Raw genomic sequence first — 25,005 nt, forward strand, 5'->3', positions numbered from 1 at the left:
TGTATTTCTTAGTATCCAGTGAGAATTTAAATGGAGTGGGGGAATACTGAATTTTGTTTGGTCTTTTTGTATAGTAGATGTTTACATAAATAATTAATAATGTAATATATGTTAGCACATTATAAAAAGTTATTCTGATTGACCAATTCCTCGGTTCCCTCTCAGGCAGTAAAAATGGAAAAAACTGCTTTAAAAAATATTTATCATAGCCAAGAGCTATATCACATATTGGCTCTCGGGGAATGCTTATGCATAGGCTTTCTAGCCCACAGAGTTCAACCTCTGACCTCTGAAAATCATGTAAAATTCTTTTGTTTGAATCTTGAGTATTGGTTGAGTACCCAGTTGCTGGCAGTGGGATGGATGGATATCGTAAGCATAAACAATTAGACCACTAGCACAAGTAAATGAACGTCCATTCTTTTAAACCATTGACTTTATTAAAATACTTCATACAGAGTTTGCAGAGGAACATACTGACATTTTCAGAGAACTCCATTGAAAACAAAACGTAACTGTACATGTACTATTTAACAAATAACAACTTAGAGGATGGGTTCATACTCTATATCCTAAGAGCAGACAGTTGAGTTTTTCTCAGGTTTTTTGGCACAGGCTCTTCCTTTCCCCCTTGACTCCTATCTCAGAATATCCAGTAGCAGAGAGCAGGGTCTCATACTACAAACAAAAACAAACAAACAAACAGCTGGTCCAAGTGGAATTCCATTGTTTTCATCTGCTTCTTCACTCTACTCTTCCCAGTACCTTTTTTTAAAAAAAAAAAACTTTGTCCAGAAAACCTAAGATGATCAGCCTCTTTCAAAGGCTACAGAGCTGCAGTGCAGGAAGAACTTCAAGTCAAATCTGAGCAGAGATGTCCCAAACCATCAGAACATCTCTGAATGTCTTTACAATTCCTTCAATATTTTCCAATTTTAAAACTGAGTGGAAAAAACAGTACTGTCAAAATATGCTAAGGGGAACAGTGCATTCATGAACTGGGTGGAATGCACGTCGAGGGCAGGCTACAACGCACTAAAGAAAATGACAAATGATAAACTTTAAAATTCTGTTGAAATAAAGAGATGGAGGGTGGGAAGGGGAAGAGAGGAAATAATCTGGATAAATATTTAAAACAAAATGCTCTTTTCACACATCTCATTCTCAGTTAAAGGTTGCAATTACCATAGACATTTAAACAGCACTAGAGATTGTTGATAAAATATATGTCATCACTTAACTCAACGGTACGGCTGTAAGTCTGGGGAAAAATACAACGAAGACGATGTGGAAAAGAAATGTACTGTTGTTTCCATGAAGGATGAATTGAGGTTGCATAGGTTTTCACATGAAATTCATAAGGTTGTTTTGGGGAGATAATTTTTCAACCTTGCATAGGTGATATATCTGTTATAAAGATAATAACTGGAAAGTATGTATGGTTTAAACATGAGCTTTGATGAACACATTTTTTCCTCAAGTTTTACTGCAGCAAAAAAAGCAACTTTTTAAACCTCTTCAGTGCCCTAACACATCTATGTAATATCCCAGGAAAGACACATTAGGATTACCATGTGAATGATACAGTGTATGTTTATCCACACTGAAACAATTGGAGGAGCCTCCCACAAAGCATAGCCCTAAAGTTTCCATATAGAAAAAAATACTGTATGAGTTAACTTTATTTACAAACATTAAAACTCATTTAAATATAAACGATTTTGGATCATTTATTATATCAAATGAAATTATGTTAGTTAACCAGACTGTTGAATGAATGGATCACCCACATTTATACTTATACTTATTTATCAATAACAGTATAGCCAAACACCAGCTTATTAACTGTGTAGAAAACTTTAAAACGGCATTTTTATAATTACTTTTGTTTCTAGTTAGTTCAAACGCAGAGCAATGCCTCCATATGTCTATTAGAATGCAGCTTTTCCATCTTAATTGAGTGAACAACTTCCAGTTGTACTGCAGCAAGAGCCATTAGGATATTTGTTTCATCATTGGGTATAACAGAAATAAAGTCAGCGGATTAGAATACTGTCACAGGACAACTGATTGCTGCTTTGAAAATTAATGTCTTGGTATTCAGCATGTTAATTTCCACCAATAAATATCTTGCCTTTGCCCTGCTTTTATCTAAAAACAGGAGGCCCCTTTCCTGTGACAGGGCTCTATTCCATTGGCATTACCTCCTCATCAAAGATGTTGTCTGGCATTTCTTTTGCCATTTTGCACCTGGGTCTAAGACAACATCATTAGTACTGGATATTACTCTTGCATATCACAGTGAGGTGTACCTTTACGTATTATTTATAATGGCTTCATTGTGGAGAACTAAACCCTGTATTAGAAACGGTCTCAAAACAGAGACCTTAATACTAGGGATTTCATGTGTGTTCCTTATCTACAGATAAACTTAAAATGCAGAGCTAAAATTGACCCTAAAATTAGGCGTGTGACTTCAAATTGAAATGAAATGAAATGGAAACAAAACCAAAACCCCCACGACCACCCAGCACATTTCCTTTAGAAAGGATGCTATTTACAACAATAAAGATTCAGTTCTTTAATATTTTAACAAAAAACCCAGCTAATTTTAAAATTAGTAAACCTAATAAGGTTTTTTTAAACCAATACAGTGCACAAACAACATTGCTGCTTGTTCTTGAACATGAGTTTCAGAAATGTAGGAACACTAAGATAAATTATACCAAGGGTGACAAATCTGAACTAATTAAATAATAAGAAAGAAAAAGAAACACCACTATATTTGAAACACAGATTCTAAAAAGTACAGTGTTTCAATGTTTTCTCACAGTTCCAGATTGCTAACATTATAAATTAAAGGTGAAAGATATCCATGTATAAACAAGGCAGCTTTCCACTGATTCTATACTGTTCTTGTCTAAACCTTTGGATATTTCAATCTTCAAATCCCACAAAGTAAGGTTGAATTTGCCAGTTAGAAAAAGAATGTCGGTTCATGATGTGGCATTTGAAAAAAATGCATCTAGATATTTACAGGATGCATAGAATGACTTTTTTGCAAATGTTTTTTAATCCACACACATTTTCATTTCACCTTCTGCAGATTTGTAAACAACATGCTATTCATTCGGACTGTGGCCTTAGGTTATGGTGCGTGGTCTTTTGGGAGGAGGTGGGGGCATGAGTTCAGCGTCAGGATCCAGGTGATGTTTTTGCATCTGTCCTTGAGAAGCTGCTGTACACCTATCAATGAACTCAAACAACATTTCCTTTGTGACTGGATTTTGGATGCTGTTACACACAGCTGGGAACAAAGAACACATTTTGACGTTATTTAACTGATGGGCTGCATGCAACACTTGAGCAATTTGATCCTGTATTTGCAAAATAAATGATAGTATTTGGCACAAATGTTCAGCTTTGAACATATATTTTATAGAACTTTTGTGTTAGGGATGAAATTACTCTACTTTGCTCACAAACAGCTGAGGACTACAGAGAGTAAAGAACTGCTGTCCCAACAGGCATCTAGTCTAGCCTTCTAGTCTAAAGAATAATTCTTTGTCAAAAAGTAAAATTAAATCCAATATACATGTGAGAAATTAGCACATTACTTAGGCAAGTAGTAGCAACAAAGCTCTTGTGCAATGTGTCTTCTGGCTCTGAAGCTCTACCTAAATCATAACAGGTAGGAATACATGATTTTATCCATTTTGACAAACTTGGAACTGAAATAGCTAAGTCTTTGGATTTTTCACCAAATATCAAACAATTTATGAAAAGGCTTGATTCTGAAATAAATATCTTTTTATCATTTTGCCTATGCAACCTGATCTCGTCTTATGAAATATGGGACTTAGGAAAAAAGACTAGAAGCAAGATATACTGATTTAAGGTGGAATTCCATGACTAGCTGGGACAAAAATATAAGATAAGGCTATAAAAGATTTTGAGAGATAGTATGAGGAAGATCAGCTATACTACAGAGGCAGTTTTGTGAGAAAGAACAATTGTTACTCTTTTGAGCCCTGAGATCTATTAAAGAAAATGAGTAAACTTCTCTCCCTCAACTGATATAAAGTAAAATCATCTTCATGACTAGCAATTAAAAATATGGTTTCATGGGCCACTGAAGATATTCTTTTCATACCACTGTAATTCTGGAAGCATGCACAATGTGAATGTAACATGAATAAAACCGTCCCTAATATCAATGGTTTTTATAATTAAGAACATTTTTGGTATAAAGGTGCTTTTTAAAAAGTTCTTCTGTATGCATCAGTATTAGTCCATTTAAACACAGTATTATAATGAAAAGTAGCTAGCCTTGCCAAAAAAAACCAAAAAATTACAAAAATAAAAAAGTTAATGCCCCAGCAAGCCTGTGCTGGTAAATTTGTGTGACCATTTTTAAAGGATAACCAGGACTAATGGGATAAAAAAAAAATCACAATTTTTTAAAAACCTTTTTTCAACTGGAAAAGTCTAAAAAGAAAAAAGTTCAAAAAGGGAAAGATGTAGCACACTCTCACTTTATTTTAGCTTTACTATTTCTTTCCAGCTTTTTTCAAATGTGGAAAAAGCTGGGTCTCTCCTCCTCACCAAAGACCTTTTCCAATGGGGAAAAGTTAAGAAAGGAGGGGAGGGAACCTCTCAAAACTCCAAAACCAACTTTTTTCAACAACTGAACCAAAAATGCAATTTTTCCTCATAGATTTTTTTTATTTCATTGTAAAAAATGATTTCCCATGAGCAGTTTCTTTTTTTTCTTCCCTTTTCCTTTCTTTTCTTTTTTTTTTTTTTTACAAAAACCTCTCTCTCCGTGTATATTTGGTGAGAAAACTCGTCAGAAAAAAATGTCAGACAGCTCTAGCAGAGCTGAAGAAGAGGAAAGCTGTGCATGCTGGGAGTGGAGGAAGGAAGAGGAAAAGTTGCTGTTGCTTGGAAGTAGGGGAGGGGGCGGGGGCAGGCCAAAGAAAAAGAGGTTGTTGAAGCAACTGGGAGGAAATGCTGGTGCTGATGGGGAAAAACTTTAGGAGGTGGAACAGTGGTATCTCTTCTTTAGTGGCCCATCCCTCTTTCCCTCTTGGTGGTGCGAGGGCTGCAGGAGATGCACAAAGCTGCTACGGTGGTGGAGCTGCTTGAATTCTGAGGTGTCTCCCAAAAGGCACCAGCAGTCCTACTGTCACTTGATCAAATGGCTAATTTCAATTTGCTCATCCAAACAATTTAATTTCACTAGATTATCAGAAATTCACATGGGTGAAATAATTTTAAAGAAAAAGTAGCAATATACATATGCCTCCTGGCAAGCTTAGTAGTTCTGAATACCATGTTTAAGTTTATGATACCACCAAAAATGCCAGTTCAGTATGACTATTGTTACTCATATTATTCCAACATATCTTTATTTAAACTCATTCATTCCACCTGAAAGAAAATTGCTCTTTTGCATTTTCAGAGGATTCTTTTTCTATTGTCTATAGGAGACTCTGAAGGTGTCACAACCCTATAAGGACAACTTTTTTTCATAGCGTTCATTTGCTTTACTCTCTATTGTTTGTAATACTATTTTAGGAGCTTGAAATTACATTTTCTCCTACTAATTTTGTCTTCCATCTGGCAAACAATGATCTTGAATAGAGCTGAAATTATCATGGCTTTTTTTGTTAACAAATTCAACTTATGTAGCATGTTGATGTGCCAAAGTATCTTTCTTTGTGCATCAGCACAAGTCAACATAGCATGGGAATAGTATTTGTTAGTTAACTGTGTTGTAGAGCTAAGACAACTATATTTTGGGGGAGTCTCACATAAATGCATACCGTTAGAATATATTTGACTAAATAAGGTCCCAATTCTGCAAAGAACTCACACACATTTACTTCACACATGACAGGGGAAATCATGGCTTCAGTGAAGTAACTGGTATGTCTACACTGCAATTAAAAACCCATGGTTGTCCCGTGTCAGCTGACTTAGGCTGAGCTCAAACATCTACACTGTAATTAAACATTCCCTTAACCTGAGCCAGCCGGCACATAACAAATGGGAGTGTAGCCTATTTGATTTCACCCAGTGAGTAAGTCCCATTAAAGCCACTGGGATTACTTGTGGTGTATAAAGTTAAGGCACATATATAAGTCTTTGCAAGACCAGGTTATAGTGGAAAAACACAGCCTCCTAAACTAGATATTGAGAATACAGACCATTTTCCCTCATTAAATTAGAACAATGTTAAGGCAGATGAAATTCTGGGACTAAATTTTCTGCCAGAGTCCATTTAACCAAGTTTACTGAAATGGTAAAAAGGAAATGTGTGTGCAAAAGTAAGTTATTCTACTCACCTAGGGCAGTGTTGTAAGCATTTGGAAAGCTTTTGTCTATTCTCTGCCTCATGAAGACCCAGCTGTTGTTCTCAAATTTGCACTCTATAATCTTATTGTCGTACTGTTTCAGTTCTCTTGTCACCTGTTTAAAAAAAAAGTTTAAAGATAAATGTATTTTATTAAATTAGTTTAAAGGCATTGTTCCTTCAGATTGTGATAGATAATGGAAGGCCAAACATTGCCCTAAAATTCATCAGGAACAGTTCTTCATCCTACACCTAAAGTTACATTTAGCTGAATATCTTAACATCTCCAATGTACACATGCTCAGCTACTTGACATTTTAAAAATACTTTTGAAATCTGTTGTCAATATATGGCAATTATATTATGCTAAAACATCAGCTACTCTAGGGAAAAAAAAAATCAACCAGTACAAATGTCCCAAATGCAAATAGGTTTCCATGGGGATGAACTGCTTCCTGTATAAATGCTACTGCCAGCCTAAGTGTATGAAATGCATTATCTGTGTTTCCATCAACCTTCATTGTTAAAGGTCTCAAAGCCAAACATTAGGTTTCAATACCAGAATTAGCTTATAAAAAATATTCCACTCTTTACATTTTTAGAGATTATTTTCTTTTAAAAATAAAGTAAATTCTAACTCCAAAAATTACATGGGTTTTTAAATCACACATGTTCTAAATATCCTTCAGGCCTCTTTTCTCCATTCATTCATAGATTTGTCAGCAAGCAGCTGATACCGTGAGCTATTTGTCTTTTTAGTTCATGTGTACTATTCTTCCTGTTTATTTTGGATACTTCATCCTATGCATCTTAACCTATGATAAAATGCAAAATGCCCAAGTAACCATGGCAACTTGAGAACTTTATCTAATGCTTTAGCAACTATTTTCCAATATACTGCAGTTTGTGCCAAGAAGCCTCTTTGTACGTAGAAATCTGTATTTAACTGTTAGATTTGTGTTTAGCTCTGTTATAGTTTTCAAATCAAATGCTAGTCAAGGTAATATCACAACTGTGATACAGTCTTTTATGGGTACGGTAATTACTTTTCCTTACAGTAAAGAAGACTGGTTATTTCATTAGCAGAAATTTGCATTTCTACTGTCTATCCACTTACCATCACTGACACAGGAATTTACTGCTGTTCAGGGATACAGACTTTGAAGAAGGCCAGGAAAGTCCTTGGAACAATTAGTAGGTGTGCAGTGAAAACTCTCAAACATATTTTGGACTAATTTCTAGATAAAGGCAATTAATCTGCCAATCTGAGTCCCAAATCTGGATTACCCCATTTGCAATATAGGACAAGTCTAACCTTCAAATTCTAAAAATGCAACCATCAACACTTGTTCAGCATTTATTCTGACTATGCTATTAATTTCAGGAAAGGAGGCTCTTGGATTTTACGTGTCAAGTAAAAGTGACACTATGAGACAATTTAGCTAAACTGCTTAATTTAGGCCAGTCAAGTTGTGAAACTTTACCATAAAAAAGTCAGCTCTAGCACTCCATATCTCAAACTCATTTATTTCTTTTTTAAAAACAAGTAATCCTTCTGCTGACTACAGATACTTTTAAAAACCATTTAACTGCTATAATGAGCTTTGTGACTGTTGGTGGTCACGTGGATTAGGGGAGACATCTCCTATCCTGTTTGCAAGATTAACTGATCCCCTAATTTGCCTGTCTTTCCATTTTTAGCACATTTCCTTATACGGTATCTTAGTTCACTATACATGTATTAAAAGTGATATTCCAACCAGATGTTCAAGTAACACGGACTCATTTAACATTTATATTTCATTAGGTGTGTTCAGGAAAACACAACATCCTTTTCTAATCCACTGTGGATGTTTAAACACAGGAAGAAACTCTTGTGTGCGTAATGATTTGGAAAGTATATTATAACAATAGCTGCCAAGGAAATTATTTATATGCTCCTTTTTTCTGATGAAGCAGGAAGAAGAATCACCTGCTAGAGGCAGAGAGATATTCAACTCTAGTCAGTGACTTTCACTAACTAGCAATCTCAGTAAGCCTTTGTCATATAGTTTATCATTATTCTAGTGTTCAGAGGCTCAGAATAGCAATAAATTATGTGGTTGCTCTATGTGACTGTGGCAATTAAGCAGTATTATTAACTCTCTGTATGCTTGCTTGACTACTCATTAGCAATCTGGAAGATAGATCTTTCCAGAAAATGCAAACACCTGCCAATGCACTGAGCTAAATGCTTTTAGAAAACTGCTGATCATAGTCTTCGCAAGTTATAGCAATGATCTTAGCAAGGAAGGAACATTGTAGTTACCAGTCCATGATTAAATGACCTTGGTCTTGTAAAAGCACCTATCTTAATGTGTAGGCACATTTTCTTTTAGAAGCTGTTGAACATTTTATCAAGAGTACAGAAAGTACTCTGAGCACAATATACATGTTCAGCATTAACAATGCTGAAAATACCAGTATACCACAATCATTCTAGGCTTCTCAATATGTATGTGTTTGGAGAGGATTGAAAAAGTCACAGAACAATTCCTTAGTAATCACTGTAAACAAGCTTTGTTGCAAATATGTCACAGTTCAGGGCAACTGCACCTGTGTTTCCCCTCAGTCATCCAGCTCTCAGCTTCCAGCTCCCCAGATGTTGCCTCTCTTGGGTGAGGAGACCCACTTCTCACTCTCTTTTAACCAGGGTATGTCCAGGCTGCAGTTCCCTGTCTTCACTGTGTATTTCCCAGCAAAGACAGGCTGCCTAAACAGATCTGCTTGCTTTTCCTTCAGAGACTGATAACAGGGTGATTTCTGCAGATATAAGGTACCTCAAAGTTCTCTCTAACCTACCTTATTCTTCAGGTACAAGCATTACAGAGAAAACATATTAAAAACAGTAAAAGAACCTTCTTGCATGCTCAGAAGCTTACCAGAGTTCACGCTAACATGGATTCTGGCATGCCCAGTCCTCCCAACTCTACCTTAAGGATTGGGGCCCTCCATGGACTGGGGTCCTGGGCATTTGCTGGATCAGGAAGAAGCCTTGAGTCCATTTAAATCCAGTCTTTTCATCCCCAAACCCTTTCTTTGCCTCTCTGCCCCTGGGAATTCCAGTCTGAACTAGTGTGTGTATGTATATCTCCAGGGGGAAGGCCTCAAAGGCACATAACAGAGAAGTTCATTAGCCTCCTCACTCCCTACTAGAGAAGGTACATAAAATGCCACAATACCACATACACAATTGCAATTTTAATACAAAATACCACCAAAGACTGTTTTGGATACTGTCAATCTGCCACAATCACTTCATGTATCACTCGCAACCATTTCCTGAAGTGGTGATTAAGACTAAATGTGGTCTGGGAGGCACCAAAATGTAACTCATCCCTCACCAGAATCCCTTCTCCCTCACCAAGCTTTTTCCTAGCAGTTGAGAGTGAGAGATTAAACTTCCCTCCTAGTGGCAAACAGAGTGACATATTGCACATCCTGCCCCACAGGGGTCTCTCTCTAGTCTCCCTTCTTGGCTTTGTGTTCCTCCATCCTTCCCCCACTCCCACCTCTACATATTGTAGAGGAAATCTGAGAAACTTATCATTCCACTTCTTGAAAGCGAGTTTTGGCAGTTGTTTGTTCCAGCTTGTGCTGGATGGGACAAGGGGGAAGATGACTCAGCTATGATAGGATTGGGGTTGAGTGCTGAACAATTTGCTCAGCAGTGAGATTCACTGTGTGAGCTGCTGGTGCTCTTACCCCAGTGATGACAAATCTGTGGAACCAGAGCCAGTTCTGACAATGCTTCCAAACCTGTTGCAGCCATACGGGTCTGCCAGATTATGGGGCCACCACACCCATTCTAGTGCAATGTGTTGGAGAGAAAGAGCAACTTCATGCCAACAAAGCCCTTTGGGGGGGATAATCAGTATGTTTCTCCCTCCATCCCAGCCCAGACTGGGACAGACTACATGGTCTCCCTCCCCAGTGAACAGAAAACCACCATCCACTATTCTTGTAACTGTCCCCACAATCACAAACCTCAATTTGTACATATTTCGTAGTCTATATTCCAATGCACAGTGAACTCACCTGGCACTATATAGGGGTTGGGAATAGGTACGGGTATGGAGGACAGGTGATCACACACTGAATCTTAGTCCTGGCATATAGGTGCCCAATTGAATAGCTTTGCAGGGGACTCCAAATTTGTTTGAACTGGACCTGTTTGGAACCCAGTACTCAGTGGCCTCAAATTTGGAAGTTTCCATCAAACTAAGGACTCCATGGAGCCTCCCTTAATCACTAGTTCCCTAGAATATTTTCAGACAGCTAATGGAAATTTGGATCCCACAATACCACATGAATCAGTGTCATGGAATAAATAGATTCCTTTAAAGTTCAGCAAATTTAAGGTAATCCTATTAGCTCATATAGAATAAAAAAGCATAACTTTTTCCTTTCATTATGTTGAAAAGCTTCCCCCCTAACTGCGCTATCTAATGTAGTCCTTTAATAAAGAAGTGCTGTTCTCTTTACAAAAACAATAGCATCTAGCATTTATGTATCACCTTTCATGCAAAAGGAACCTGAAGTAGGAAAGAAACTGAAATATCAACTACACATACTTCCATCTACCACTGCAATGCAGCCATTTCTGAGGTAAAGTACATACAGCAACATTATACAGCAATTTAGGACATGTGAAAAATAATGTATCCAACTGAAAATACAGAAGGGAAAACATTTAGGTAACCAGACAGTAATTATCTCTACTGCTTTGAATACTGCCACAGTATCTGTTATGACCACAAATGGTCAAAATTTCTGTTTTACGTCTCATTCAAAAGAGCACCTGCAGCCATGCAGTGCCTCCTGGTACCATGCTAGAGCACAGATTCGGTAATGAGTCAGGGATAATTTCACCATAGTGAATCACCACATCGTTCCTACAACTGTTGCATGTTCTCATCCAAATAGTAATCCAGCCCTGCTTAGTTTGTGAGATGATGGGATCATGGCAAAGTTGCTATTATATGTAATTTAGTTATTGAAAAATCATTGTTTATTTTATATTTTAAAGCAGTTAAGCAAATATTCAGACCTTTGGTTAAAATGGAAAAGTTATGATTTTTTTAAAATCATCATCTATTTTTTCCAGTTTCACAATTTTTAGTTTTTTTGTAAAAAAATGTAGAGAAAATTTTATATCACAACAAGAAACACATGAGGTTACATATTTCATTAGAGTTCTGTGTTCAATGCAATTATGACAGATCATTTTTTAGGAAAACAATCTACTTTAAGGAGACACTGAGGCTGCCAAGAAAACATTTTAAAAATTCTATTTAGAAATATGTTTTTGTTCATATCATTTTGTCTTTGTACTTTTACCCTCATTCTTTATTACCAAAAACATCTGCAGGACTAAAAAACGGTTGTTTATAAGTTCAGCAGCTTCTGTTGCTTGTTCCTTGCCTGAAGTCATCATCTTATTTGTGATATCCCAGTAGAAATGATTGTGATGTTAGAGTAAGAAGATTATGATTTCCACAGAGGAATAAGCAGGAGCAGCAGCTGAATTCTTAAGAAATAAAGGGGGTTTTTAACATGTAATTTCTTAGTAATATGGAATAAGAACAAGAAAACAGAATACACAGACAGAACAGTTAATAAATATAATGGCTTTCCAAGTTTTCCAAGAGGCATTGCTCCACACGATATGAGCATTATTCTTTTCCTATGTAAATGAACAAATAGACACATTAATAATATTCACTCACAATCCATTAGCTGGATTGCAGAAAAGCTGGCATATTTTGCCATATAGAACTGGTCTTAGCACTTTTGGCCTGTGAAACAATCCCTCCTCACTGCAAATGTAAGTGATTCTTATCCACCCGCATTATACTACTATGAACGAAGTGAGAAAGATAGCTCTTTAGCGCATGTCCAAAATTAACTGAATAACTCTCTGATGGAGAGTGTGAGAAACCTTCAGGTCATCCCCAGACTCTTGCTTCAGGAAAAATGGAGCCCGGCAGCTAGTGCTGGGGTCAGGGCATTCTTGAGACATTTAACGAAGTTTTCAAGGGAAAATTGTCCAAAGAATCTGAGAGATGTGAACACCTCAGCCACTGGAAGATTTTGGCTATGTTCAGGCATCAATGACAGCACAGGTGATGAGGCGGGAAATATGCAGACCAACTTTTGCCTTTACAGTTGGTGATCTCTTCAGTGAGGCAGGGCAGAACTAATGCAGCCTCCTGGTTTCTCCACCACTACCAAACTTGATATGGTTGTACCACCCCATTTTGGTGAACTGTATCATTCAGATAGTGAGAGCTATATGAGAAAGTATTATCACTGATGATTTACAGATAAGGAAACTCATATGGAAAGTTTAAGCAACTTGACAAAAGACACAATGAGAGTCAGTGGCAGAGTCAGGACTGAAACCTGGGAGTCCCTTGCTCTACATCAGTGGGTCACAAACTTTTTTACTGATGACCTCTTTCACACAGCAAGCCTCTGAGTGCAACCCCCGCCCCATAAATTAAACATACTTTTTAATATATTTAACACCATTATAAATGCTGGAGGCAAGTAGGGTTTGGGGTGGAGGTTGACAGCTCACGACCCATCATGTAATAACCTCATGACCCCCTGATGGGTCCCGACCCCCAGTTTGAGAAACCCTGCTCTACATCCTGTGCTTTGTCCTCTTGAGTCTCCTGTCCCCCCATGCTATTGAATTACCCCTCCTTGTGGCCAGAGGTCATAAAGTTGCTTAAGCATAAATTAGCTTAGCTGCAGGAAGCCAATTTCAAGCTTGCAGTGACTTACTGCTCCCTTTAGCCACAAACTGATGGAGGGTCCTCCCCAAAATCAAAGAGACATATGATGATTTTCAAAGACACCAAAGTCTAGACCTGGGCAGCTGCAGAGGATGAGTACCAGACAATGAATAAACTACAATCTCCAGGAGATATCAAATTTAAATATTCAACCCTAGCAACTGGTGTAAATTTAAATAAGGCAGGGGGACTTGTAGTACCAGACTTTGCGGGTGCCAAAAGTCAGCTCTAATGTCATAGGTTATACACTATGGTAAATATAAAATGCCTGTGTTTTCTCTGAAAGTATATAATTTAGATTGTAAATACCATTTTAAAGAATACAGTTTTTCAAGTGAAATACCAAAAATATACATGAATATAAATAAGGCTTTTAAAATATACTGAAGCCTGTTCATAGAATGAGCCTTTACTGCACCTAAAAGCATCATAAACATTTCAGTTGATAAAAAAATGAATCAGTTAAATAAAATATTACATATTTTCTGTTCACCAAACAAACCTTCATAATATAATGAAACCATATTAAAAATGCATGTTAAAAGGACCATTTTCTCAAAAATAAAGATGTGCTGAATTGGTTACCACTGCTGTTATTTTATTTTACTAGAGTTATGAGAACTGATGGTGTGTAGTTTTAAGTAGCCTATTACACAATAAACAGCTGTCAGGTTGTGTAAAGCAAGGGAAGTCGAAATGTTTATTCAATAGTGAAGCTGTTTACTGATAATGACTACACATTCTCTCTTGTTTATGGGAAATAAAATGAATTACCTGACTCCTTTAAAGGAACATTAACAGGTTAAAATAATATTTTACATACATTATGAAAATCTTTTTTTTACCATATACAGCATGGCCAACACCAAGAATTGAAAAATCCTGAGTCATGCACCTCAAAATCATGAGATTTTTAAAAACAATAAATTCAGGGTTATTTTCTTTGTCTTTATTTCTAAGTCATAAGATTAAAAACATGCTCTTCTTCACAACCATGAGGGCTGGAAACTTTTTTTAATGAAAGTAGAGATTCTCACCTAATTATATTTCTCTAGGTGCTGGTGCTTGAAGAAAAACACCAAATATTGTGAGACTTGCAATAAAAATCACAAGAACTGGAAACACTAAGTATATGCTATTGTCTATTTCTTCAATGTTTTACCTTTATTTCCCATCTTCAAATATTGATTCAGCTTCCTGAGATTTAGGATGGGCTAGACACCGCCTGTCTGTCAGACTACCAGGAAATAACTGGAATAAAATCCCTTCCCCTTCTTTTGGTTGGTAGCATAAGCTTGGTGTTTCTTCGCCAGGAGGAAGTACATTTCCTGTAGCAATCTGGTGAGTTTTCTGTAAACCAGATCTTATAGTACCTTCTAAACAATGCTCAGGACCAATGTGTCTAAGGTGACAAAAGACCAAGGGATGTAAAATAGCAAAGAGGTCCCAGTAAACTACTGTTAATGGCAAAGCCAGCTAAATGATCTGGAACCTTTCAAAACCCCTTCTATTTCTGGTGCTTGCTGAAAGAATGGTTAAGATAATTTGGTTTCTGGTGTTGTTAAGGTGAGCACACTATATGTAAGGTGGTACTGACCTCCTTTGAAGCTAGTCACTCACACTACAACCAGCTTGTGTACTAGAGCCTTTTCCCTCTCTGACTTGAAGGAGGGATCCATCAGATGAGTCACAGGTCCAAACGTACAGAGTGTGGCCTTTGTCTCTATTTTCCTCAGCAAATAAGACTGCCCCAAAAAGTTCTCTGTAGTGCAAGGGAAGAGCTTTTCAAGGACCCCTAGTGGAAATCATACCTGCAGCCAATCAGACCTACAGGAATCTATGCCTGCCACAGCCTCACCTGCATCAGAGGCCACCAGAGCCTTATGCTGGGCTAGGTCTATGTTCTCACAGACTTGCTTCTAAAACGCCTAGTGTGTCTCGATAAAATCAGTCAGGGTAGAGGCCTTCTTCCATATCTGCACCTTAACTTTGGACATGAAAGCCTGGTAGTTCATGATGGAAAGGTTTGAGGATGTAGACTGGTGTACCCTTTGTCTGAATAATCCAAGCACCACAGTTCAGGGATCTAGACCACAGTATTCCAAGTATGGCTCATCTTCCCTCTAGCCTTGGCCATCCCTGCCACCAAACTTTCACAAGACAGTAGTGGTCTTAGCCATAGGCATCTTTGAGGGCATATTTTTTCTTGAGCACTTTTGAGACTGGGAAGTAGTTGCATCACAGGGTCTGCCACATCTTCACCAGCTGGTTTAAATAGGGTATAACAAAAAGGTAACCCTAACAGATTGGAGTTTCTGGCCCAGGCAGCTCTGAATCATGGTCCTTATAGATTCCTGGACTGGCTTCACCTCAAAATCAGGTGTCCTGGACAACTTCTGTAAAAATTAAAGAAGGTAGGATCCTCCACTGTGGAGCCATTACCTTGGTGTTCTTCCACTGTAGCATCAAAAGAGTTCTCTGATTATTCAGAGTTCAAAGAAAGAGCCCGTATCACCCTGATCCTCAGCCTGCCCTGCTGCAAGTGGACAAAACTGACTGGAATGTTTGGAGGACAGTACTTATACCTGGCATAAAACTGTGTGTAAAAGCTATGCTGGCAGGATATTTTATTTGTGGTAGGGTCATGGCACATAGGTTGTAGAGAAGGCCAAGGGTGCTGTGAAGATAGAGAGTGAGGAGAAATTGGAGGGAACAAAGAGTCATCCAAAGACAGACAAAGGATTCGGGGACAAATATGGAGGGTAATCAGAATGCAGTGGGAACTCAGATCCTGGGAGAGTCTGTGGAACACAGGCAAAAGCTACAAGGGAGGTTGGTAGCTGCTGATCAAGCCTTGCAAATGGCTTTCCAAGAGTCAGAATTCCAGGAGGAAAGTTTCAGGACACCATGGAGGAGAAGGGTAGACTCCTTCTCATGGTGGGGAACCTGGCGCTGGAAAGAGATGACCTGAGGGCCCAGCTCCGTTAACTTTCAGGGAGAAGGCATCATACCCCTAAGGGTTATAGAGTTGAAGGGGAGGGTGTGTAATGGGGTCCTACCCCACACCAGGCCTGAGAGACAGGAAAAGGATATCAGTCTAGGCGGAGGTAATCCCAGAGCAGCCAGAAGGCTGCACCTTCATGGTGAGCATACCCCATGACACAAGATCAGACCTTAACAACAGGAAAAGAACAAAGAGTGATGGGCAGAGCACTTTTAAGAGGTGCTAAACACAAGAAACTTGACTTTTACAAAGACATTAAACACTCATAACAGCACATTGCAACATTTCACATCACAAAAAAGTGAAATCCTGGGAAAGCTGCATATGAACTGCAAGTTCCCAGGAAAATGTTGGAAGCTGGTGATGATAAGACCATCACCATCGATAAAAACACTGAATTTTTCAACAAAGTATGGAACCAGGAAAACCCTCCAGAACAATGATTGGTATAACTGCATTGCTGCAGGGTGTGGATTTTTCACATCCTTGAGCGCTGCAGTTATACCGATCTAAGTTGATAGTATAGACCTGACCTAAGAGAAGAGCAGGCTAGATTTCAACTTGGAAGTTGATGAGTGAACAGACTTTCAGGCTAAGAGTAATCATAGAAGAGAGCAATGAATGGCAAAAATGATTCATCATAAACCTAACTGATTTTCAGAAAGCATTTGACAGCTTTCATTGCAATTCAATCTGCTACAACTTGAAGTGTATGGTATGCCAGAATAAATAATTAACATATCAAAGTGAAGTTTGCACAGTTAATGTAAATGCAGACTTGAGCAAATAGTTTAACCTAGACACTGGTTTCAAACAAGTATGTATCTTCTCACCTCTTGTTTGCCAGTGACTTCATTATGAGGAAAAGCATAAATAGATATATACAGGCAACAGCTCAAGCAAGCAAAGACTAAAAGACTTTCCATCATCAATAGCAAATTTTTGCAAAAGTATAGTAACACTAATATACTGTCTCCCTGGCTTTTAGTTCTTCCTCCCTCTCCTTTTCTGTGTATCACAGACAGGGCTGATAGCACTGACTATTATTAAGATTGCCTGACACTTCCCATTATGAGACCCTGTTTTCAGTTGCTTACAACTTTCCTAAACTTCAACCATTTCGGATGTAATTTTCCATGCTGGAGGTCTACCTCAGGCTGAATGTTTTGGGAAAATTTCAGCCAGAACAGTTTGGCTGTTTTCAAGAAGGGATCTAGGGAAAAATATATTTTGCCCATATTAAAAAATTCTGGTGTCCTTTTCTTTGAGAAGATCCCCTGCTTTGGAGCAGGGACGTGACATTTGGCAGGGGGTTGCTTTTGTTCCAGAGATGTTCCTTTGCTGACCCTATGGAAATCTGCCCAAATTTGGCCAACTAATAAGCCTTTAAAAATATCCATTTTTCACATGCCCATTGGAGAATAGCTAGGGGTTTACAGCTAAATTCCTCAGATTCCATCCACAGTGAACCTGAGCAGGGCAATTACAACTCTGGGCTGCTGTGGGTTAGGGGCAGGTGCTGGAACTGAGAGCAGGAAGCAACCCCCTTAATTCAACCCCCTTGTGTGTATATGATACAGGAATTACATAATCACATACTATTTTTTCCCACAGGATCCCTGCCTCAATCAGTGCACAGGATGGCCCTGCTATGAAAATAACGTCTGGTCTGCACTAGAAAGTTAAGCGATCTTAACTATGTTGGTCAGGGATGGAAACGTCCACATCCCTGAGCAGTGTTGTTAAGCCGACCTATTCCCCCAGTGTAGACAGTGCTATATCAACAGAAGAATTCTTTCACTCACCTAGATACCGCTTCTCAGGGAGGCAGATTACATATGCTGGTGGGAGAATCCCTCTTGTCAGCACAGGTAGTGTCTACACTGAAGTTTTGCCATGGTGCAGCTGTGCCACTGTAGCATTTTAAGTGTAGACATACCCTCAATCAGGTATGTGTAATGAAAGAGACTGTGGTGTGTGGGACCCCGTCTCCTTTGTTGTCAATGGAAGGTGTGTAGTGAATGAAACAGGGGATTGAAAGAAGAGAAAGGATGGTCACAGTCTCATGGTTGAGGCAAATGAATGGTGCCCAGGGGAACTTGATTCTATTTCCACCTGTGCAACCATGTTCCTATGTAACGCTAGTCAAGTCACTTAAGCCAAACTTTTCACAGATGGTCACAAATTGTGTGTTCCTGGCTTGAGACCCTAGGGTCTGATTTGCGCAAGTGCTGAGCACTCACAGCTGCAACTTCAGGCAATGGACACTGTGCTTTGAACATAAAAAGTGCTATGTAATGCTAAGTACTCTGAAAAATCCGGTCTCGGGCATTTCAAATTGGGCATCCAGAATTAGCGCAAACTTCTGACCTTAATTTCTCAGTGCCTGGGATGCCCTTCTGTAAAATGGAGATTACACTACCCATTGGGTGTTGTGAAAATAAAGTCATTAATGTTTGTGAAGCACTCGGCCACTATAATGATGAGTACTACAGAAAAGCCCATGAGGAAATTAATTATTCTATCTTCAGAGTAGGTTTTAAATAGTGTCCAGTAAATAAAGCATGGGGGCCACACACCAAATAATGAGAAAACAAAATATTTAGCAGCCACTCATTAAGGGAGCAGTGTTCATTTTGTGTACTGAATGAAGCTGGGGTCCCATGGAAAAATAGTGTGTTGTAGTGTAATTAAACTGTATCAGAATGCATATGGACAAGAGGGGCGAACTGAGGTTCCATAGGCAACCTTAATTCTGGCCTTTCCTAGCTTTTCTGTATTTGATTTATCAACCTCAATAATGTTTTTTTAAAGTATTTTGTGTGTGTGTAATATATATTTCTTTTTCTGTGTCCTATCCCACAGCATTCTCTTCTCATCTTTCCTGTCTCTGTGTTACTGATTGTTTATGATTCTGGTTTTATCTTCATTGCATTTCTCCCTTCCACATTTTGCAAAGGGCCTATGAGACTACAAAATTCTCTGTCTCCTACCTATCTGCAGTAATACTACCTTTGCTGTGTACACACATAGCAGAGCATCCCTGTACCAGTGCTTCCAGGAGGATCTAGGTCAGTCTCTCTGTGCAGTCTAAATTAAAAAATGGCTTCCACAGGTCAACTAACCATTTCCTCTACTGAATCAGGCCCCAATTCTGCACACACTTATCCATGTAACTTTATGCATGTAGGTACACCCATGGAAACTATTCCCTTGCATATGTGTTTTCAAGATTGGGGCCTTAGACTCCGTCTCCATCACTCAGCTGAATTCTAAAACCTTCCCTGAAATTATAGTGCTCCTCCCCAAAAAAGTACAAATCAGTTCTCACAGGTGATCAAAAGAAGTTGAAATCAGAATCCAAAGTAGTGAATAATTACAAGGGAATCTTTTAAGATTCATCCTTTACTTATTAATATGCAGCTTTCAAATGCTAGACATTTTGAATCATATTCTTTTTCTTCGGTTTAGCTCCTAAACAGCTAGTTTTACATGCTTAAAGGTCCCCCCTCGCCCCCTCCCCCGTAAATCAAAATTCAACACTGAGAACAATTATGTTAATACGGCTAGGAAATTTGTTTGCTTTGTTAAATTGAGCTTCAAAAGCATTTCAATTGAACATACATTTGTGATTGCAAGTAATGCCTATTCTTATATCCATTCAAAATGTTTACTTTATTACAGCTTATTATAAATGTGCTGTCTAAAATGCTGCAGCATGACTGTTCAATTTCCAGGCCATAATTTTATGATAATCATATGTAACATATTCATGTGTCAACCCTGCTGCCTAACAAAGCCCCAAACTGGTTTGTTAGCAGCTTTGCTTTCCACATGGCTCAAATTTCCCGGTCTCAGAACATTATTAAATAAGATTAAGAAAGATTTGACCATTTAAAGTTTATTTTATCTAATACACTGTTCTAGACTAGAAAGCAAAATATGTCAGAAGCTGAATTATAGTATATTTACATTTCAGATGTTGGCACCTAAGAATATGTAAACTATTAAACAACATGTCATGAAAGTGCTATGAGGAAGGTGGAGGTAGGGAGGGAGATTTGTAAGTGGCATTAGCATTTTAAAAAATATTATTGCTTGAATGCATCAGGACTTTGGCACGATCTCTCTTCTCTCTCATCCAAGACCAAAATTATATTTTTATGAGGTAAATTATCTTTTAATCTCAGATATTTTAAAATGTTTTGCCATTTTTGCCAGTGGATAGTTATAAAATGCCATTTTGTTTTTCCTAAACATTTCAGAACTAGCTCTCACTTGCTGATGTGCTTGGTACAAAATATGAAAAGGTTTGAAAAAAAAAAGACTTCTTTTACAGCAAAATTAAGATTTCATAATCTTATAAAAACAAATATGCCATGCACATTCACTAGAAGGAATAAGGTTCCCAGGAACCTCAGATTTTAACCAGAGATGTTGTTAATTCTGGATTGTATTTAGAGTCTTGTAATATTTGGTATTTTTCCTAAAGCTCCAGTTCTTGGAATTTTAGGATTACATCAGAACCTCAATTTTCCTTTAAAAAAATGTTTCTAGCCCTTGTGATTGTGGGTGACACAAATGTGAACCCTAAAAGCTCAATCAGAAGACAAATAAAGTTGTTTTGATTTTTTCAGATCTAATCCATGATTTTTAAGCACTTGGGGCTGGTTATACTGCCAACTCAACCCTCCATTCTTTTAACTAAAGTAAATAATCTGAGTTTCAGGTTGCTGCTGGGACCACTGATGTGAGGGAGTTTGTAAATGCCATATTGAAACACACAGCTACAGTTGCCAATTTTGGTTGGCTATATTCCTGGAGATTTAATCACATGACATAATCTTTAATGAAAGATTAATCTTTAATTCCTGGATACTCCAGGCCAAACCTGGAGGGTTGGCAACCCTACAAAGGGCAAAACCTAAAACACAAACAAAACTGCTCCCTGTGGCCATCGTATTAGAAATTGGAACAAAATGTGGATGTGAAAAAAAATCTCTGGATGGCATATTAGGGTCACTGCAATTTTTATTGCATTTGTCAACATTCTGGAAATTCTGAGGGCTAGTCTACACATTAACTGCTGCAGCTGTGCTGCTGTAATGCTTCAGTGAAGACCCTACCTACGCCAACGGGAGGGGTTCTCCCATCAGTGTATATACTCCACCTCCCCGAGAGGGGGTAGGTAGGCTGACAGGAGAATTCTCCGATCGACCAGCACTGTCTACATCGGGAGTTAGGTTGGTTAACTGTGTCGCTCAATGATGTGGATTTTTCACAGCCCTGAACAGCACAGTTATACCGACCTAATTTCCTAGCGTAGACCAAGCTTGAGTTTTCATTTTAAAGGAAGGAAGTTTTTATCTTTTTCCATTGCCAAAACAGCCATCACAATATAAACAGATGAGTTACTGCTCTACTAACACAACAGAACAACAGCGGTAGCAAAAGTTCTCAATTGCCTTAACTCATTTCTCAATTACCTCAGTTCTCTTGAGGAGGCATGAATTCTGTCATCTTTCCAAACCATTCACTTTAACAAGGAAGGTATAAACTTGAAAGCCTCATTGCAACCAATTAGAGGCTAAAATTACTGAACACAAATTCATTTTTCTTTTTCTTTAAAAAATACTAAGGGCATTAAATGCAATTCCATCCCTTTCTCCCTATTCTCTCCTCCCCCACTACTTTAAAGTATGCTGGCCTTCTAAGCCAGTGTAGTACTCTGCACCCCTTAGGCTGCCCAGTGACACCAGTCAGCCAGTGGTGTTGTTCCTCTAAAAAGAAGGCAGCAGAGGTCCCTGAAACAGCCTCCCAGGTTGTCCTTTCCCAAGAGAACTGCTTTTAAGATTGTTTTTGGCTCAAATACCCCAGGCTCTGATCCTGCATTAAACTCTCCATAGGCTGGCCTCAGAACACTGTTGAATTCAAAAAGGTTTCGTTCAGGTGCAGAACCTACCTGTGCAGGCCTAGACTAGAGCTGGGTAAAATTTTACAGACAAATAGTTTATTTGTCAAAAAAATACAGGCGTGCACATGGTTTGCTGGATTTTTCCAATTCGCTGACAAATTCCAAACATTTTCAGAATCGAACTGAATATTTTCCCTGACTTTCTGGCCAAACTGAAAAATATCAATTATTTGCCCAGCTTTATCCATGACAGTAACAAGAATAGTTCTTAGACACAAAAGCTTTGTGACAAACTTTTTTTTTTAGTATTAATCTGCCTTTCACTTGACATAATAATCTTATATTAGTAATATCATACCCACTCCATAGAAGCAAATGATGTCACAACATTTCATAATTCCAACTGAGGAATGATCAGCAGGATCAGATGAAGTCTTAATAAAAAAGAAAAGGAGTACTTGTGGCACCTTAGAGACTAACCAATTTATTTGAGCATAAGCTTTCGTGAGCTACAGCTCACTTCATCGGATGCATACTGTGGAAAATACAGAAGATGTTTGTTTTTATAGATACAAATCATGAAAAAATGGGTGTTTATCACTACAAAAGGTTTTTTCTCCCCCCACCCCACTCTCCTGCTGGTAATAGCTTATGTAAAGTGATCGCTCTCCTTACAATGTGTATGATAATCAAGGTGGGCCATTTCCAGCACAAATCCAGGTTTTCTCACCCCCCCCCGCCCAAACAAACCCACTCTCCTTGTTTTTGTTTTGCCATTTGCATTCTACTGTACATCATTTTCATTACTGCTCAGATTCTTTACTGTAACCTGACAACTTTTTTATGTGAGTTAATCTCTAACGGGGGTATCTGTGTGTGTGTGGGGAATGGAAGAGCTTTGTTAAAATACTTCTGAACTTGTCAGTCACCAGGGTTGGTTCACCACAATTAGCAAACACATACAGAAATTTTAACAAGGACTATTTAGGTATGAGACGAAATGGGGCATTAGGGTGTTTATGTTATTAGCTGATTTCAGCTAGATATTGTTGAGATGAGGTTGCCTGGGTATTTTATTGCTGTATAATTTTGCATGGGATTTTTAGCGGTGGGAGGGCACAGACCTTGGATAAGCATGTCTTTGTTTTAGTATCCATATAAATAATTTAACAGTGGTAAAAAGTCTGCCTACTAAATAAGAATGTTTATAAAGCTACCAGCCACAAAACACACCTCCATTTCCTCCTTCAAACAGAGATACAGGTAGAGATTTATATTTAAAATACAACAGCCCAGAACAACAACAAAAACCTGAATGAGCTGGACAAAGTAGTTTCCTCTACAGAGCTGCTTCCCAGTTGTTGCCAGGTGGGGTGGGAGAATAAAATGGCTTTAAATCATCCTTGTGCCATCATATTCTGGGTTTCTCTGTCAGACTTGGGGGGATGCCTAAGTCACAGCCGTCTGTCCCTGGATGGCTACAGGCAGCGGTTCTGCTAAGAATCTCCACAGTGCTACGTGCTGCTGCAGCCTCACTCCTGAAACACCCTCCTGCCCCAACCCCACCCATTGTCTACACAACAATGTAAGCCTGGTCTTAAGCCTGGGCTCAAACCTAATTCACCTTGGATCCACACACCAATTGTGCTAATCTAGGGCCCCAGGACCCTGAAGGGCTGGAGGGTCCAAACTCATGTTAAGCAGAGACCTAGGGTCCGACCCTATTGCCTTTTTGTGTGCACATGGGCCCAGCTTGACTCGGATCCCAGAAGTCCTCTGGATGTATCCCAGAGTTCCCTGGGTAACTTCCTTAGTCCTCCCTATGCCAACAATCTGATGTGCAGTCTATTACACTCTATTGCAAACAGAAGCCACATTTCTCTTTGCAAACGCCAGCAGCTCAGGTCAGTGTTTACCCATTGTCTGCTGAACACTGGTCTGCAAGCACACTAAGAGAGAGCATGCAGGATTGTCAGTGGAGACGGATCAGAAGAAGCTTTCTGCAAAGAGAGCGGCTTTTTGGTGACAAGAGCACAGCCAGATTTTGGTGAATCTGTGGTGTGAGGCCAATAAAACTTTGGACTTCAGCAAAAGCACAAGGAATGATCACGCGTACCAGTAGATAGCTAAAAAGCTGGCAGCTCTGCTCAGCATGGCAGGAGGAGGGATAACCCCCAACATCTTGGCCACTCCCATCCCCTGCAGAGCGGCCACTTGGTCTCCACTCTCCGGCCCCTCTCCCCACCCTCCCAGGGGCTGCATGTGCAGAAGCGCCGGGGATGCATGCAGTGTGAAGGTGGTGAGTGGAAGACTGTCCCAAAACTTCCCCACTGCCTCCCAGGGATCCCTTACCCCTGCAGGGGCAAGGATAAAGCCCTGGGGGAGGCGGTGTGTGGGTGCTATAGCACATTGCACTCCATGCCCTGAGGATCACTTTCCTGCTCCGCAGCCGCCAGCAGCCAGGCTAGGGTGTGTGTTTGGTTTTTTATTTATTTTTGTCTGTTTTGAAGTTTGCCATAAAATGTAGGTTTTAGAGGGAAAACAAACAAAAACACCTTCATTGAACACCCCATTTTAAAAATTAAGAATTGCAAAGTTTCATTTTAATAGTTTGACAGCCCTGGAGACGGATGCCCTAATTATCCTCACAGGTGCACATGGGCATTTTCCTGCCAACGTGACTCAGCCTAGAGGTGGAGAGCCCGATTCTCAGATGAGATGGTAGTTCAGTATAAAGCCTTCTCCAACTGCAGCCATTCTACTTAGACAGCCACCAAAGGAGCTAATTATGCAGTTCATGTATCATGTGCTCCTTATGGGCACCTGAGTCTCACAGACAGCACCATCACAGTTAGCACCATCACAGGGCAGGCAGTAGAGCCTTCTC

At 39.0% G+C, this 25,005-nt stretch overlaps 1 protein-coding gene across 3 annotated transcripts in view; it reads right to left on the bottom strand.

The window, feature by feature from the left end:
- Positions 1-159: 159 nt before the first annotated feature.
- Positions 160-25,005, bottom strand: part of RNGTT (RNA guanylyltransferase and 5'-phosphatase) — a 444,976-nt gene continuing 420,130 nt past the window's right edge. Inside the window, exons 15-16 of one of the 3 annotated variants that reach the window (XM_084622100.1) lie at positions 6,351-6,474; positions 160-765 (exon numbers count right to left, since the gene is read on the bottom strand). In XM_084622100.1, coding sequence (XP_084478226.1) covers positions 674-765; positions 6,351-6,474 — 216 coding nt within the window. In that variant the 3' untranslated portion in view covers positions 160-673. Of the gene's footprint in view, positions 766-2,760; positions 3,308-6,350; positions 6,475-25,005 lie in introns of those variants that run through there. The other 2 variants (XM_084622102.1, XM_084622101.1) reach the window with 2 other exon arrangements.

The sequence above is a fragment of the Lepidochelys olivacea genome, assembly GCF_965140295.1.
Source record: "Lepidochelys olivacea isolate rLepOli2 genome assembly, chromosome: 3".
NCBI classification, from domain to species: Eukaryota; Metazoa; Chordata; order Testudines; family Cheloniidae; genus Lepidochelys; species Lepidochelys olivacea.